The following is a 13,943-nucleotide window of genomic DNA, read 5'->3' as shown; positions in this document are numbered from 1 at the left end:
TGGTCAACAGCCAGCAAAAATACGAAAAGCTGACATCTAAAAGGAAGGACACTACCCAATATATTCCCCTGACACATACACATTTTGAGAATTGCATAAAAAATTCATTTTGTGGAAATTTCTTCATGAGACAGTTGAGCTTTAGCGATCTAGAAAATTGTGGATAAACCTCAAGAAGTGAAAAGTTTCTCTGCTGCCTGTTCTCATACCTTTCAGGAAATCTTGATGTTCAGGAGAATATTAACGTGAGTATGTAAAATATTTTGTTTATAACCTAATGGCTCCAAGTGTAACCTTAAATGCTGTTCTACCAAGCGTTTGCCACGTTCAGCAATTCTAGCAGCAGAACACTAGAGCCTTCCAGGTGGACCTCTGCCATCACTCTTCCTTTAGTCCTCTTCAAGCAATTTCACGTAATACAGTTAGGCCATACTGATATCAGCAAAACACTGCTCAGAATCCAGCCCATGTAAAACTCAGGGCTGCACTATTAAGTGGTAACATTATTATTCCATGGACTTGTAGTTGGAAATGTCCACAGGTACAATCAAGGCTGAAAATCCAGCCTCAGTTCTTACTTAAACATTATTTAACGCTTAAAAATAGTTTTTTTCTGGAAAAGAGATTTTAAAAGAACTACTTTTATCCTTCATTAGGAGACAAAGGTGAAAGGTGTATGGTTCCCCACTGGGTACACTCACCGTAAATCAAGTTAACTTTCTGGAAGCTCACTACTGTATATACTAAATGAAAACAAAACATATCTTATGACTTCACAATTAGAATTTAAAAAGCAAGAAACTGCAGGATTTAAGGTTTTCATAGCAATGTTAGTTTAGCCATATCATACACCCTGAAAGCTAAAATACATATATATTTTTAAGAAGGAAAGAACATTACAATCTGTGAAGTTAATACTTGTGTTAAAAATACTCATGGGAAAAAAAAAAATCTAGCTGTTTGCTTTCCAGAAGCCGCTATTTAGTCTTTTCTACTTTTTCAAATTAGAAGAGGACTTTGCAGAACTATAAATAAAACGCAACACTCCATGTGACTTTCCCATATGTAACTTTTTAACAGCCAAGTGTTCCTCTATCCCATCCCAAATGTTTGCATACAAAGACAGTGTTTGCCAAGTTTCTACTAGAGCATATTTGAAGCCAAATTTATAAAACCAAGAAAATAAGGATTTTGTTAATATCCTTTGATCAGAGATAAACCTCATAAGAAAAGTTAAACTGTGGAGGGAGGGAAGCAAGACTAAAAAACAAAACAAAACCAACCACACTTGGCCTTCAACTTGCGAGGGATGTCAGTGCAGCAGTACAGAAGATGTGGGGAACAATGAGAATACCAAAATTAGCTTGTCTGAGGTTTGAAGAGGAGTATATTTAGCCTTCCTGCTTCTGCATGTGTTCCGAGACAGAAAATATTCTTCACTCATTGAACTAACAAGCAGACCTCACCCAAAAAGTGAGAAGAGAAGGGTATAAGAGAGCATCTCACTCGTATTCCTTTGGGTCCCACTGGCAGACGTAGTGTACGGGAGGATCGCCTGGTCTGCTGCTGTCCCGGCTGCCCTTGTTCCCACCACAGCAACAGCTCCTGAGGAAGCCTGCTATCCAAACAGCTCCTGTTCTACTGTCTCATCCAGAAAGCTTGGGGAGGTGACTCAAAACCAGGCACCCAGCTTCCTGAAGGCTGGGACGTCCTGCCCCGTCTACAAGGAGCAACTTGGAAGGGAAATCTGAGCAGCCCCTCCTGGCTGGAGGAGGCGGCAGGCAAGGCTGAAGCATGTGTACGCCTGGACGAGAGAAGGACATCTCTGCCAGAGGAAGAAGCAGAGGACGAGGTACAAACTGGCCTTCACCTGAACATATAGGGCAGCCCCGCAAGGGAGAAAAGAATGTCACCTGCCATGTAACATTAAGATTGCCGTGTTAGACTAAATACCCCAAAGTACAAATCAGAGACATATTCTTCCCAGGACACCAAGAAATATCTTTTCCAGTCTGAGCTGCAGCACAGCATTCATTCCCACTGACCTCATTTTTCCCCTTGAATGAGGAACACACCCACTCTATCTTGATCAATGCAATCTCAAAAGGTCCTTCATTGCCTGGAACGGCTCAGGAAAGCAAGTCTGGCAGCCTGACAGAAAGCCACACTGGGACACCTTGAAATGCGCATGTTCTGTTTGACCAGCACCAAATCTTACTAATACCTAAACACTTCTTTGACACCAGGGGTGGGAAAGCAGTGGCCACGGGCCAGCAACAACTTGCAGCTTCGCTTCACATGGCCAACAGACTGCGTTATGAACATGTGGCACCAAAACTTCTATTAATACACAGCACGCACACCAAAGGGGTTTAAAAAGCCTCTTCAGCCCTAACCAGAGAAGGTGCTCTCTGGTCCTACTTAAAGCCAGAAAAGCAAAGAGGAGGAGGTCTATCTTTATTAATTGCAGTCTAGTTCAGCCATGCTTGATGCCTGCACACCTAAATTTATGGTTACTTCCTGTTCACAGTTAGGTTCTTCTGCAATCTATTTCACCTATTTGCAAAAGACACATAACGCTTTCTTTTTTTTGTAAGACAAATTCTGTTCTTTATGTAAGCACAGAATCAGGACTCAAAATGACTTGTGGTCCATTCTCAAATTGCAATGGACTTCACATTTGGCAAAGTCACAATTTTCTGTTCTTTGATTTTCTATCAGCAGAATAAGAATAGAATTTACCATATCAGAGGCAGAGTCATTAACTCTTATAGATAACTTCTGTTATTTTACACTATGCAAAAGACTTTACATGTTTTTAATGCTAGTTCAGTATATTAATGTTTGTATATGTATTAACTTAGATCTGAATTTTGTTACTTTTAAGTAAGATATGACAAGTTTCAGAATTAGACACCTCAAGATATTTTGATTTCTCCATAATGAGGGAAAATTAATATGGATCAAGTCATCCTATTTGTGCAAGCTAACAACTGTTGATGACAACCGTGTCGACCAGATCTCCAATCTCCAGTGAATTATCAGAGAAAAATGTGGCAACTCACCCCTGTCCTAGGCCAAAGACTGAACACATTAAGATTATTATGTTCTTTTTCACTCCTTCAGGATAGCAAGGAGACTGAAAGCATACCTCAATCTAAACATGGAGGATTTCATTGTTAACGACAGTAAATAAATACCAGATTTCAATTTTCCCTTCCAACTTCTCAATCTTGCCATGACTCAGCTTTTCCAAAAAATGAGGTTTCCTTTGCATTTCAGTAACTCTCCCCTTTTAGTCTCCAGCACAAAGACGGATGATAATTTATGAAGGTTTCCAGCCACACAGAGTTTTTGGCTGAAATCACAGCTACAAGCCAGAAAACAGAGACTTAAAATCCAGACAGAAGTTGTTTAGCAATATTCCTTTGTTAAGCCAGAACCTTAATGCTGCCTTTATAAAACAAATCACCATTAAAAAAGGCAAAAATAAGCTCAATGCTTCTGACATATTCGATTATAACACAATATTCTACATAGGAAGTGATAAATATAATGCCAACAGTCTCTGAGATAACCAGGGAAGTGGTAGCAGCAAGTGGCATCAGGAATGAAAATTAATGCTCTCAGAAATTTCTCCCAAAGTGCCAGAAAATCAGAACTCCATGTGACTGAAGACTGACAGCTCCCTCCCCACTCCTTGCAGTAATACACACATATTTGTAAGACATACAACATTGGAATCCCAGGCACAAAATGCCACAGTGACAACTCAAGTTCTACAAGCAGTATTTTTTTATACCATAAAACATGTTTTTTTCCTGTCTCCACACCCCATAAATACTTTTTGTACTTGAAAATGCAGACAAAACTCACCAATGATTTCCCCATGGCCCTAGGTGCATGGGAAACTATGCAACAACTTTTGGGATTGGGAAGCCAGCTCAGATCCTAATTTTTCAAGTCGGGAACACAAAGAAAGAGCACGCTTGTACCGGCTTCAACATCTCTCTTCTTCATATCTTGAGGTCTCTGCTAACAGACTCTAACAATCAGGACACCCGTATTCATACTTCAGCATCTTCAGCTTCCTTCCTGAAGGACTCCAGCTATTGATTCCTGATAAGCTGCCAATCTGGTCCCTGAAACAAGCCAGAGAGTGTTCAGGAAACATTCAGGAAAGGTGGGAAACAAGACATGGTTGCAAGCAGATCCCAGCACGCAAGAGGTCAAGCCAAATTCACAAAACTTTCTATATCCCAACATACCTCAAAGAGATTGCAAGAACTTCCCAGCTTCAGAATAATGAACCAACAAGGACCTTCACTGCAAAAAGCGTGAAAGCCTGTATATCCGAACAGAACTACTTCAAGCTCTCTACACACTGGGGAACGTACAGTCCAATGAGTTAAACTACAGGGACTAACTTTGTAGTCATAGGTACTAGATTTTGCTCTAAACTGAAGTCCACGCTTCTTGACCACAAACCTGGAATCAGAGGTGAGATTGAGAAGCGAAGCCTTAAACAAAGATTTTGACATGAATGCTGGAAGAAACAAACCAAACAAAACCAAACCCTAACCAGAAGCATTCTACAGAAGAGCTGCTACCTGGAAGAGGTTTAAAAGTACTTTATCCAGAAGCGTTCTGTTACCATCTGAAATGCTCTCCCTGCATTTGTGATATCAAAATCTCACTCTTTTCTCTTCAAAGCCTCTCTCTTCCCTTACTTGCTTTAAGGGCTCCTGCAATTTAAAAGTCACAGAAAAGCACACCAAAAAAACCCAGACTCAACTAATGGATGCATTTCACCACTCAGCAGGGTCATCTTTCTGCATTACATCATACCTAGCAGATCTCACAGTCTTCAGAGAAGACACTACTTTTACTGCTTCTAAAGCACTGCAGACACTGACAACCACATACAGATATTAAAAGAAGTCAAACGGGCATTTTTCCTATGGAAAAATCTGCTTCTAGGCTTTATTTTTCACATAAATTCATAATTCTCTGAATAACAAACACTCTGGCTGTAGTTAAAGCAACTAACTGTAAATCTCGATGAAAGCTGTTAGGAATATAAAATATCCATTACCCCTTTGGACTAGATTTGAACTGGTGACCTAATGATGTGACACTTAATAGTTCTTTAACAATCCTTTGATCGCAGAGATTTGCATTAGCAAATACTTAAATCCCAAGAGATGATACTTCCTGGGGAGAAGATATTAGACAAATAAAATCTTCAGAAACAAAAGATTCTAGATTTGTGCAATTCCAACAAGCAGCAAAATATAAAGAATGGTCACCAGATGTTTCCTACGAGTTTTTGGAAGATCCTTATGTTACAAGCTTCGTACCATAAGTCACAGCTCACAAAGCTCAGCATCTGCTACTAGACTTGGGTAAATACAGCAAGTCCAAAACCTTTAGACACCTTACACCTTTAGAAATGTGCTAAAAATCAAGACACAAGTTGAATTCAAATGCAGAAATTACTCCACTTTGAGTCAATACATTGAAAACTAAGATTTTCATAATCTATGCATCAACTGCATCATACCAAATATGCAGAGCCTGGCATCTAACATCTCCCCTACCAGAATTATTGAGACTTTTTGTAATCCATGGACCTTGCATCAATATCCTGGTGCTATGCCAGTGGAGGTAGGTGTAAGTCCTGATGAGGCAAGCACAAGTTCTCACCTGGTTTCAAAGAGGCATGAGCTGAAAGCCGCAATGAAGTTTCCTCTTGAAGTGAAGCATCCTGTAATATTTTATTAGGTTGTGAAAATTTCACAATGGTACATCTGCCAGATAGGCAGATAAAGCCAAAAGCACAATTAACAATTTCCATCAGAGGGCTGAGGCTGTTTAACATTTTAAAAGAAGTACTACATATGCGCAGGTGCTCCATTTCGACCGAGAGCCTCCACACAAAGAAATTTCCTGACCAGCAGCAATGCCTTTAATCTCCCTTGTGAAAAATATTTCTGCCCTGAATAGTCATCAGTCCCTTTCACTGCACACATAAGTAAACTCAACTGCAACTGTGACCGCTACTACAAAAAGGCTCTCCAGAAAAAGCATCTGTATGAACACCTATCTGCCTGCCTGGGGGTGTTAGTCCTTTTCTTAGATTTGCTTTTAAGCTACATAAGTACTTCAGATGTCCTGTGCTTGTTCCCCAAACATACCAGCCAAAAATCTTAAGTCATCCACGTGAAGACAGTCACTTTCTCCAGCTTGTGTCCAAGAAACACACAGCATGGAACTCGCTGAGAAGAGTCACCTATCAAAGGTCATATTAAAACAATTTCAAGAAAGAAAAGAAAAAATGCAATGTAAATTACAAAAACAGGTGACAAGTCTTCCAAAAGCATCACAGATCACAGTAAAAGCTTTTAAGGGTCTAGGAAGTGACCTGGTTTCATAAACACCCTTCTGATTAACCCCTTTGCAGCTTTCGAGAAAGATAGGATCTCTGTTGTTGCTAAACGTGTCTGCCGGAGCTCGCCCGGGAAAGCGTGAGCAAGCAGCTTCAAAGGCAGAATGACGTACCTACAGCAGTAAACCCTAATCCACACAACTGAACTTAGTCACAGAAAATGGAATCAGAAATTCTGAAACAAAACATGGATCTGAAGGAATTAGCAGCCATCCCAAGATCACGTTGCAAATCTTGAGCAACATTTAAATAACAACTGTTGTCAGGGATGATAAACAGGAGAGTAACATTAACATCTCTCGCAGGAAACCTTTGGTAGATGGGGATAGGGAACTCGGCATCCAGGTCAGTCTAAAACCTGACACATTGGCCCTGGACAGGGGCTTGGCAAGGATGAGAGGTGCCAAAGAGCACCCCAACTCTAGCCCCCCCCAAAAATCAACTACATGGACTACTAGTGAAAGGTTTAGGCGACTTGACCATATGAAACGCAACAGGGAGCAAAACAAGGAGTGCTTTGTAGATCAGAGCAGCATCACACACGCCACGCGCAGGGGACGAGTCTCTGGGCAGTCTTCTGGGAAGCACGGCATTATTCCTGCTGCAGGTCACAGCGCTGTGCTAATGTATGTAACCTAGAGAATCTGGCAACTGCCCAAGCGACCTCCTTTGCGAGCCTCGTATAAAGCACGTGGCAGTAATGCCGAGGTCAGGATTTCTGAGGCAATTCTCCAAGGGGACACCATTAATGTGACTTTCAGAAGTTCCCCATGTTTCTTGCACTGTAACTTCCTGGATGACGATGCTGCATATTTTCCAAAGACCAGACCTAACACAAACTACAAGCTTACACAGCCCATGCGAAATTCACATTTTGTAGAACGTATCTTTTCATTTTAGGACCGATTTTCTAACTCTACAGTTCAAGACAACCTTACGAAAAAAACCATGTCTGCACATAGGGTCAGGATGCCTAGAGACATCCTAAAGCACCACTTTGTTTAAATGAGCTTCCCTGGTGCTCTCACTGCCAAAGCAGCTTCATTAGCAAGTACCAAGCATGCAATTCCTGATCATCGCAACAGATAAAATAAAGCGAACACAAAGACTTGCAGGAAAAGGAATGTGGCGGGAAGAACAAAGACAACCAGCAAGGAGAGGAAAGAATACCGTGAGAAAAAAAAAGGCAGACGGTCATCATCTAAGCGCTGATGAAATCTGCTCCTGATCAATATGGAACGCGACCATAAGGTGCTAACTGATAGTCTGATGACAAAGAGCATATTTTCCCTTTGATCATTCTCCAACATCAGTGGAAATCCACAGTGGCTTGAAGAGATATCAAGTTTTTGAGAGATGAATATCTACCGCACAGACCATGAATGCAAGTAGAAATGAGTTTCTACCCCTCCTCTCCTTCACTTTCATTTAATGAAGTCTGAGTGGTCAGATTTCACTGAGCTCCCTCCACTTTCTCTCTGCCAGAAACCAAGCTCTTCTTTCCTTTAGAAAGGCCTCTGCACCTGTCCCTCACCAAAAAGAAAAGGAAGAAAGGAAACAAGACAAGATGCTAGGTGCCGCAGCTTACACGGGGTTCATCATGCCAAGCAGAAGAGCGCAGGGCCGGCCAAATTCATCAAAAGGCTAGAATGGCTGTGTTATCTTTCATTTACCATTGACGTTGCCGTACAAGTCTTTCCTCCCTTGCAGCCTCACAGCTTCCGCAGCAGAGCCCTGCAAAACAACGACCTTGCAGCAATGAGCAGCTGTACGATAACACCAGGAGGTTCCCAAACCCAAGGTCATGGCAGTTTCCAGTCCGGCCTAGGAGCAGAGAAGACGGGAACCGCTTATCTGGTATCTCTACAGGGAAAGGGCAAAGACACTCGATGGTCACCCAGTACAGCTCCTCCGAAACCTGAAAAGTAACTAAACTTGCTCACAGACCCAAAGAAACGACACAAAGACTCAACTCTCATTGTCGGCAGGACCGTGACCAGCTAGTACAGCCCCTTTGCTATACTTGGTCAAAAAAGTAAAAGAATCTGGGAAGTCAGAGCATTGCACACTCTGCTCAGTCTTCTGAAAGATGAAAGCAAAAGAGGGGATTTTCTGCTTAAGTACTTGCTTAGAAGTTCAGAAAAAAAAAAATCCCGTAAGCTTTTCTTTCTGTGTTTAGGCAGAGACTTTTTTCTGTATTTCCAGTGTTGCAAAACAGAACACAGAAGCAAACAAGTCTACTTTGCCTACGCAGCAGTGCCAACCAGAAAAGCCACAGAAGCTCGTATGAATACATGCACGTCCCTAAAAACAGATGCACCTATCAAAGCATTGCTTAAAGCTCAGCCAAACTGAGGGCCTAACTGAACTCTCTGTACTTGCTGTTAAGAACAATTTCACTCAAAGTGGTAACCAGGATTCAAAGCAAATAGGAAACAATGAACTTGGTTTTAAGTGGTTTGCGAGCAACTCAATTTGCAAATGCTAGTCGTAGCCAGCTATTGAATATACAAGTTGATAGAGCCCAGAAGGCACTGTGATGAGTGACTTAAGTGGAGGCACCCTACTCCCACTAACATTCCTGCTGAATGAATGCAAAATCAGCAAGAATTGCTTTTATTTATCTTACTAGAAGCATTTCTTGGAAGGGCTGGAAAAATTTATTTCAGATGAATTTTTCAGCTGAGAACAAAGTTGTATTTATTATAATCATGCGCTCTCCAGTGTGGCCTGCCTTGCTGAGAAAGAACATTAAATTCAGCTGCTCACAAGCTCACGGAAGTGACCTTTTCAATGAAAATGCTGCAGCAAGAGGCTTGTGGTGCATTCTCACTAAATAATTGCCTACTGTTTGTGACTTGCAGATTAGTGCTCAGATCACTTGATTTCATCTGCTACTTGCATGGGCACAAGTCTACACAAGGTCAGTCAGATGCAAGTAAATCATGCTTGCTGCAGACTACAACACAGAGAACTGTGCTTGGAAAACTATTCACAGTCTAAAGCTTGGTTTTATAAACTTTTACTAACCATCATGTGGCAGCGTAACCTTGCAAGGCACTTCACACCTATTGCAGAGATCACTTCTGCAGGACACCCACTATCTAATTTAAATAAGTGGATCAAAGGTGTTATTGACACAGACAGCACAAGCTCTCATAGTAATGACAGCGATGAATGCAAGTATGAACACCCACCACCCAGGCAGAAGTGCTCTGTTCAGTCTCTTTTCTGAAGGACAGCAGGGTTACCTGAAAGGCTTCTGCTGTACAGAAAGCCCAAGCACCCAGGACTGAGACCAGTTAGCACTAAAGACCTAGAAAGTCAAACTGGCCGGTTCATTCCATCACCTGAATGAAAGATACAAGGTGAAACAGCAAGAGAAGCTTGTTTGGAAATGGAGGATATCTTTTCAGTGTGCAAACATAAAACAACCTTTTTCAACGTATCAGAGCTTCTTCTTACCCTTTGCAGAAGGTTGGGTATTACAAAAAACATCCCATCCTCTAAAGAACTGAAACTAATGAGACATCTGAGCCTTCCCAGCAGCTGGGTTGCTGGGCAGTCCAACTGCCCACTGCCAAAGAAAGCAAGGCAAGCTTGGGTGCTGACGTCTGCGTCTCGGGGGCACTTGGAAACCACCCTGCCTGCCCAGCACAGCACCATCCTGCTGTGGGCAGACCTGCTGGCAAGCTGCTCTAGGCTCCTGCTCCCCTTCACTCTCCATATATATGTGGATTTTATATATATATAAAAATATATAAATATATAAAAATATATAAATAAAAGGTAGGTTTTTGTGGTTCCCAGCCGTCCGAAGATTTCGGTATGTGGTATGAATGTCTAGAAAACAGACTTCTCTGTTCTATGCATTTGAGGCTTTTTCAAGCTAAAACGCAGCTAACAAAATAGCTTGCGCTGCCGGTCCAAGTTCTGTACTCCCTTTTCGGATATTATGTTTGGATTCAGCAAGCTCGCTCTCGTTTTGCAGCTCTGCTCACTCAACCTGCTGGTTGAGTCCCAAGTCTGCATCTCTGCATTCTGTTGCCTCCAAGGGAGAATATGATACAAGAAATTCAACTTTCTAACTTCACTACAGAAGCAGTTAACCAAGAGTTGAGAAGAAGGACAAGCTTTCACTTGGAATATTCATTTTCTGCGCAGTAAACAGCACATGCAATTCATGAGGTGCCCAAAAGCTTGATCCTCATGTGTCTTCACATGCTGATAGAGTAGTCCCCACTCAAGCACAGCAGGAGCCAAGAACAATGAAACTATCTCAATAATTAGATACAGTTTGACCATAGTACTCGTGGACCGAAACCTTACAGAAGAAAAACAGAAGTTTCTCAGTTAACAATTAATAATTCAGACCTGAAGACTCTTGGCTAGGCCTCCAACCGAGGAGAGAAATTACTTAACACTTATACACAAGGTATCACTCAACTACCAGTATTTTGATACAAAGAGAAGAGCTCATAGCATGCTCATCATCTAAAATGACAACATTAAGATGAGAAATCTAAAGTTGCTTGTTCAATGACATGTGGTATAAGCTAGGATCAGAATTGAAGAGTTCTTGCAAAAAGCACCAGCATGCTGAACAAAGGACTCGAGAGCACACTGTGGCTTTAATAAAATAAAATTAAAAAAATCATTCTTTATTTTTGATAATATTTTAAAATTTGCCCTCAAAAAAAATACCAACAACTAAAACCAAAAGACTTCCTTTAAGGTCTGTTTTTTCCATCTTCCACCTTCCCACTACTCTTTAGGGCTAGGTATAGTATCAAGGCACTTCACTCTCAAGAGCTCTCCACAGCCTGGAACATGCAAGACGCCTGCTGTCAAGGCGGGGAGAAAGCTGACAAAGACAAAAGCAGCTTGAGAGCTGTAAATGAAAAAGTTAGTGGATTGAACATGATAAGAGCAATATTTTTAAAGCCTATTTCTTTAATTAAAGACATTAGTTGAAAACATAAACAAGTTTTACCTTGCACCGTGTACTGAAAGAACGTGCCTGCAGAACTGTTGGCAGGCAGGGCCCGTGCAAGAGGAGAGCTGGCGATAAAAAGAGCTCTTGTAGCAAGAATGCAGATAAATACATTTAAGAGTCTATCCCCACTTGTAAATTGCCACTAAAACTTACAGTTTCAGGATTTGTAAAATTACCTTTCTGTGTATTACCTGCATAGTAATGGCTACATCAGCACTGACAATTCACTCAGCCTTCAGATGACCCTAAGGTAGGCAGGCAGTTTCACAGATGCAGTTTGAACATCTCGTCTAGTGCTCTTTTCCTTCCCCTGCAGATCATTACGTTCTCAAGCCAAAGCCAAAATATTAATTGCTTACATAAACAAATATAGTCCTGTTTTATCAGGACACACTTGAAGGCATTTAATCCCTTGGGTCCTATCTCTAAAATCTTTAGGAGCAGGATCACAGCAAGAAGAATTTTTGATATATTCTACTATATTATATGAGACACACAAGAAATCATCAGTGCCACTCTTTCTGTCCTCAGAAGTTTATCTGCTCTGCAGTAGGTTGTGAATACAGGAGTTTTGTCTGGGCTTTGTCCACGCAGGCAATCCAGCAAGCCCTTACACTTCATATCAGCCTGGAGTTGCGCCAGCAAAGGTGAAACAAGGCAACAACAGATTTGTCTGGTCTCATAATCCAAAGTTTTCCTGGCACCGTACTTCTCAATAAATATGCAGCATGCTGAAAATAAAGAAGGGCCTCTTGTTCAGTTAGTCCAACCAGAGAGAATAGCCTACAGTTTTCGGAAGGGAAAACAATCACATGAAGAAAAAATCATTCCAGACTTTTCTGGTTATTTGAATTCATCATTTAAGGCAAGGATGAAACTCAGACTGTGCAGTCCAGGGACAGGCCTAGGGGCACTGGGTGGGCCAATGGAGAATAAAACTCCCAACTCTTGCTTCCACAGCCTAACTGCTATCTGGTGATTTAGTGTGATCACATACTCTGGCAAGACCCGGGAAGGACATGGATACAAGGACAGAGCAGAAAAGCAAGAAACTCAATAAAATAATGAGCTGCAAACACGAGGATAATATTTAATAATCAAGTACATGAGATGCAAAAAAATCCTAATGAGATGGGTAGGAGAAAAACAGAATAATCAGACAAAGAAAAAACAATACAGCTAAAAAGAAGAGAGAGATAAATTAAGAGCTAACTGTTATTTTTGATGCTGCAATTTAAGATTGGCTTTGTCTGAGCCAAAGTGCTAAGTGTCAGTAAGCGGAGACAATCAGCAATGACAGATGTCTGCAAGCCTGTTTCATCTAGACTTCAGATCACAGCAGACTGAAGAGTCAATGAAAGCTGTTTGTGAAGTTTGCTTCTTTTAAAAAGACAGAAGTCAAAATGACAAGGTAATCTGAAGACAACACAATACACACTCAACCCTCCTCCTCCTCCTCCTCTTCAGCATTCACTGTTTGAAAAGCGGTCTGCAAACTAACAGATGAGACAACCAGTAACAAAAGCAGGAATTCATCACACAAGAGACCCAGACATGAGTCATGACCTTCACTCACATTCAGGTAGCTCTATTAAATGCCTTCCAAGCACACAGTAAAGGTCTTTGAGACTACCTGAATAAAAGACTTCCCTCTCCCCAAGAAGTGGGGGGAGGAATATTTTTAGTAATTTTGGTGATATGATTACAGAAATTGATATTTAGGATGAGATCAAGTCAGCCAGCCTAAATATTGGCCTTGAAGATATATTGTATTCTTCCAAGATTTTGTCCCACCTTTACTACTATTGCTGGCAGGAAGCCCACCACCACTTCCAGCCCTTCCCCTGGCCGAGACTGACCCCAGCCAGCATTTAACCCTTTCATTCTACACCAGTCAGTCCCAATTCCTGTCCAGTTCAGCCAGACAGCTTTAAAAGATGCTTTCGCAGCACGCTGCCAGCTCCACAGGCCTGTTTTTTAGCCCACAACCAGTACAGTTACTGTCACTGGGAGCACTTGATGCAATGGAACGGCTCGAGCTCCTGCTGGAGACAGGAGAAATGCACTTTCTGTGGCTTCTTGTTGGCCATCATCCACCACTTGAGATTTAAAGAGGATGTGGGGAAGAAATTTTAAACGTGCAGCTACTGACGCAGCATTAACAAATAAAAACTTATAACAAACAATCAGGAATACAAAGCTTGGCAAAGAGGAATATTTCTGCATATTTTGCACTCTTTCAATGTCAGGCTTCTGGCACGGCTGTCACAATTACACCATTGTTTGAATGACAGCGTTATCCTCAACTATCTTGATTATAAGCTCCAGTTCCATACTAGGTAAAAAAAAAATAATTAAAACAAAAGTCTCTTATGGACAACAGTACTTGACCTTCTGATCATATCTGTCTGCAACACACCGTCTGTGCTAGGACATGAGAGAAAAGTGTGAATCAGTTCTGCTCATTAAAAAGCCTCTGCGACGTCTGCTGGCATGCCA

The 13,943-nt window shown here is 41.5% G+C and overlaps 1 protein-coding gene across 3 annotated transcripts in view; it reads right to left on the bottom strand.

The window, feature by feature from the left end:
• WBP1L (WW domain binding protein 1 like) overlaps positions 1 to 13,943 on the bottom strand; it is a 60,896-nt gene that overhangs the window by 38,532 nt on the left and 8,421 nt on the right. The window contains exon 2 of one of the 3 annotated variants that reach the window (XM_026110363.2): positions 3,877 to 4,142. The exons of 1 other annotated variant lie outside the window; for it this stretch is intronic. In XM_026110363.2, coding sequence (XP_025966148.1) covers positions 3,877 to 3,891 — 15 coding nt within the window. In that variant the 5' untranslated portion in view covers positions 3,892 to 4,142. Of the gene's footprint in view, positions 1 to 3,876; positions 4,143 to 8,121; positions 8,160 to 13,943 lie in introns of those variants that run through there. One more of the 3 variants, XM_064514170.1, reaches the window with a different exon arrangement.

This window comes from Dromaius novaehollandiae, chromosome 6 (assembly GCF_036370855.1).
Source record: "Dromaius novaehollandiae isolate bDroNov1 chromosome 6, bDroNov1.hap1, whole genome shotgun sequence".
NCBI lineage: Eukaryota > Metazoa > Chordata > Aves > Casuariiformes > Dromaiidae > Dromaius > Dromaius novaehollandiae.
Note: the sequence above shows the minus strand (reverse complement) of the source record. Positions and strands in the feature narration are given on the sequence as shown.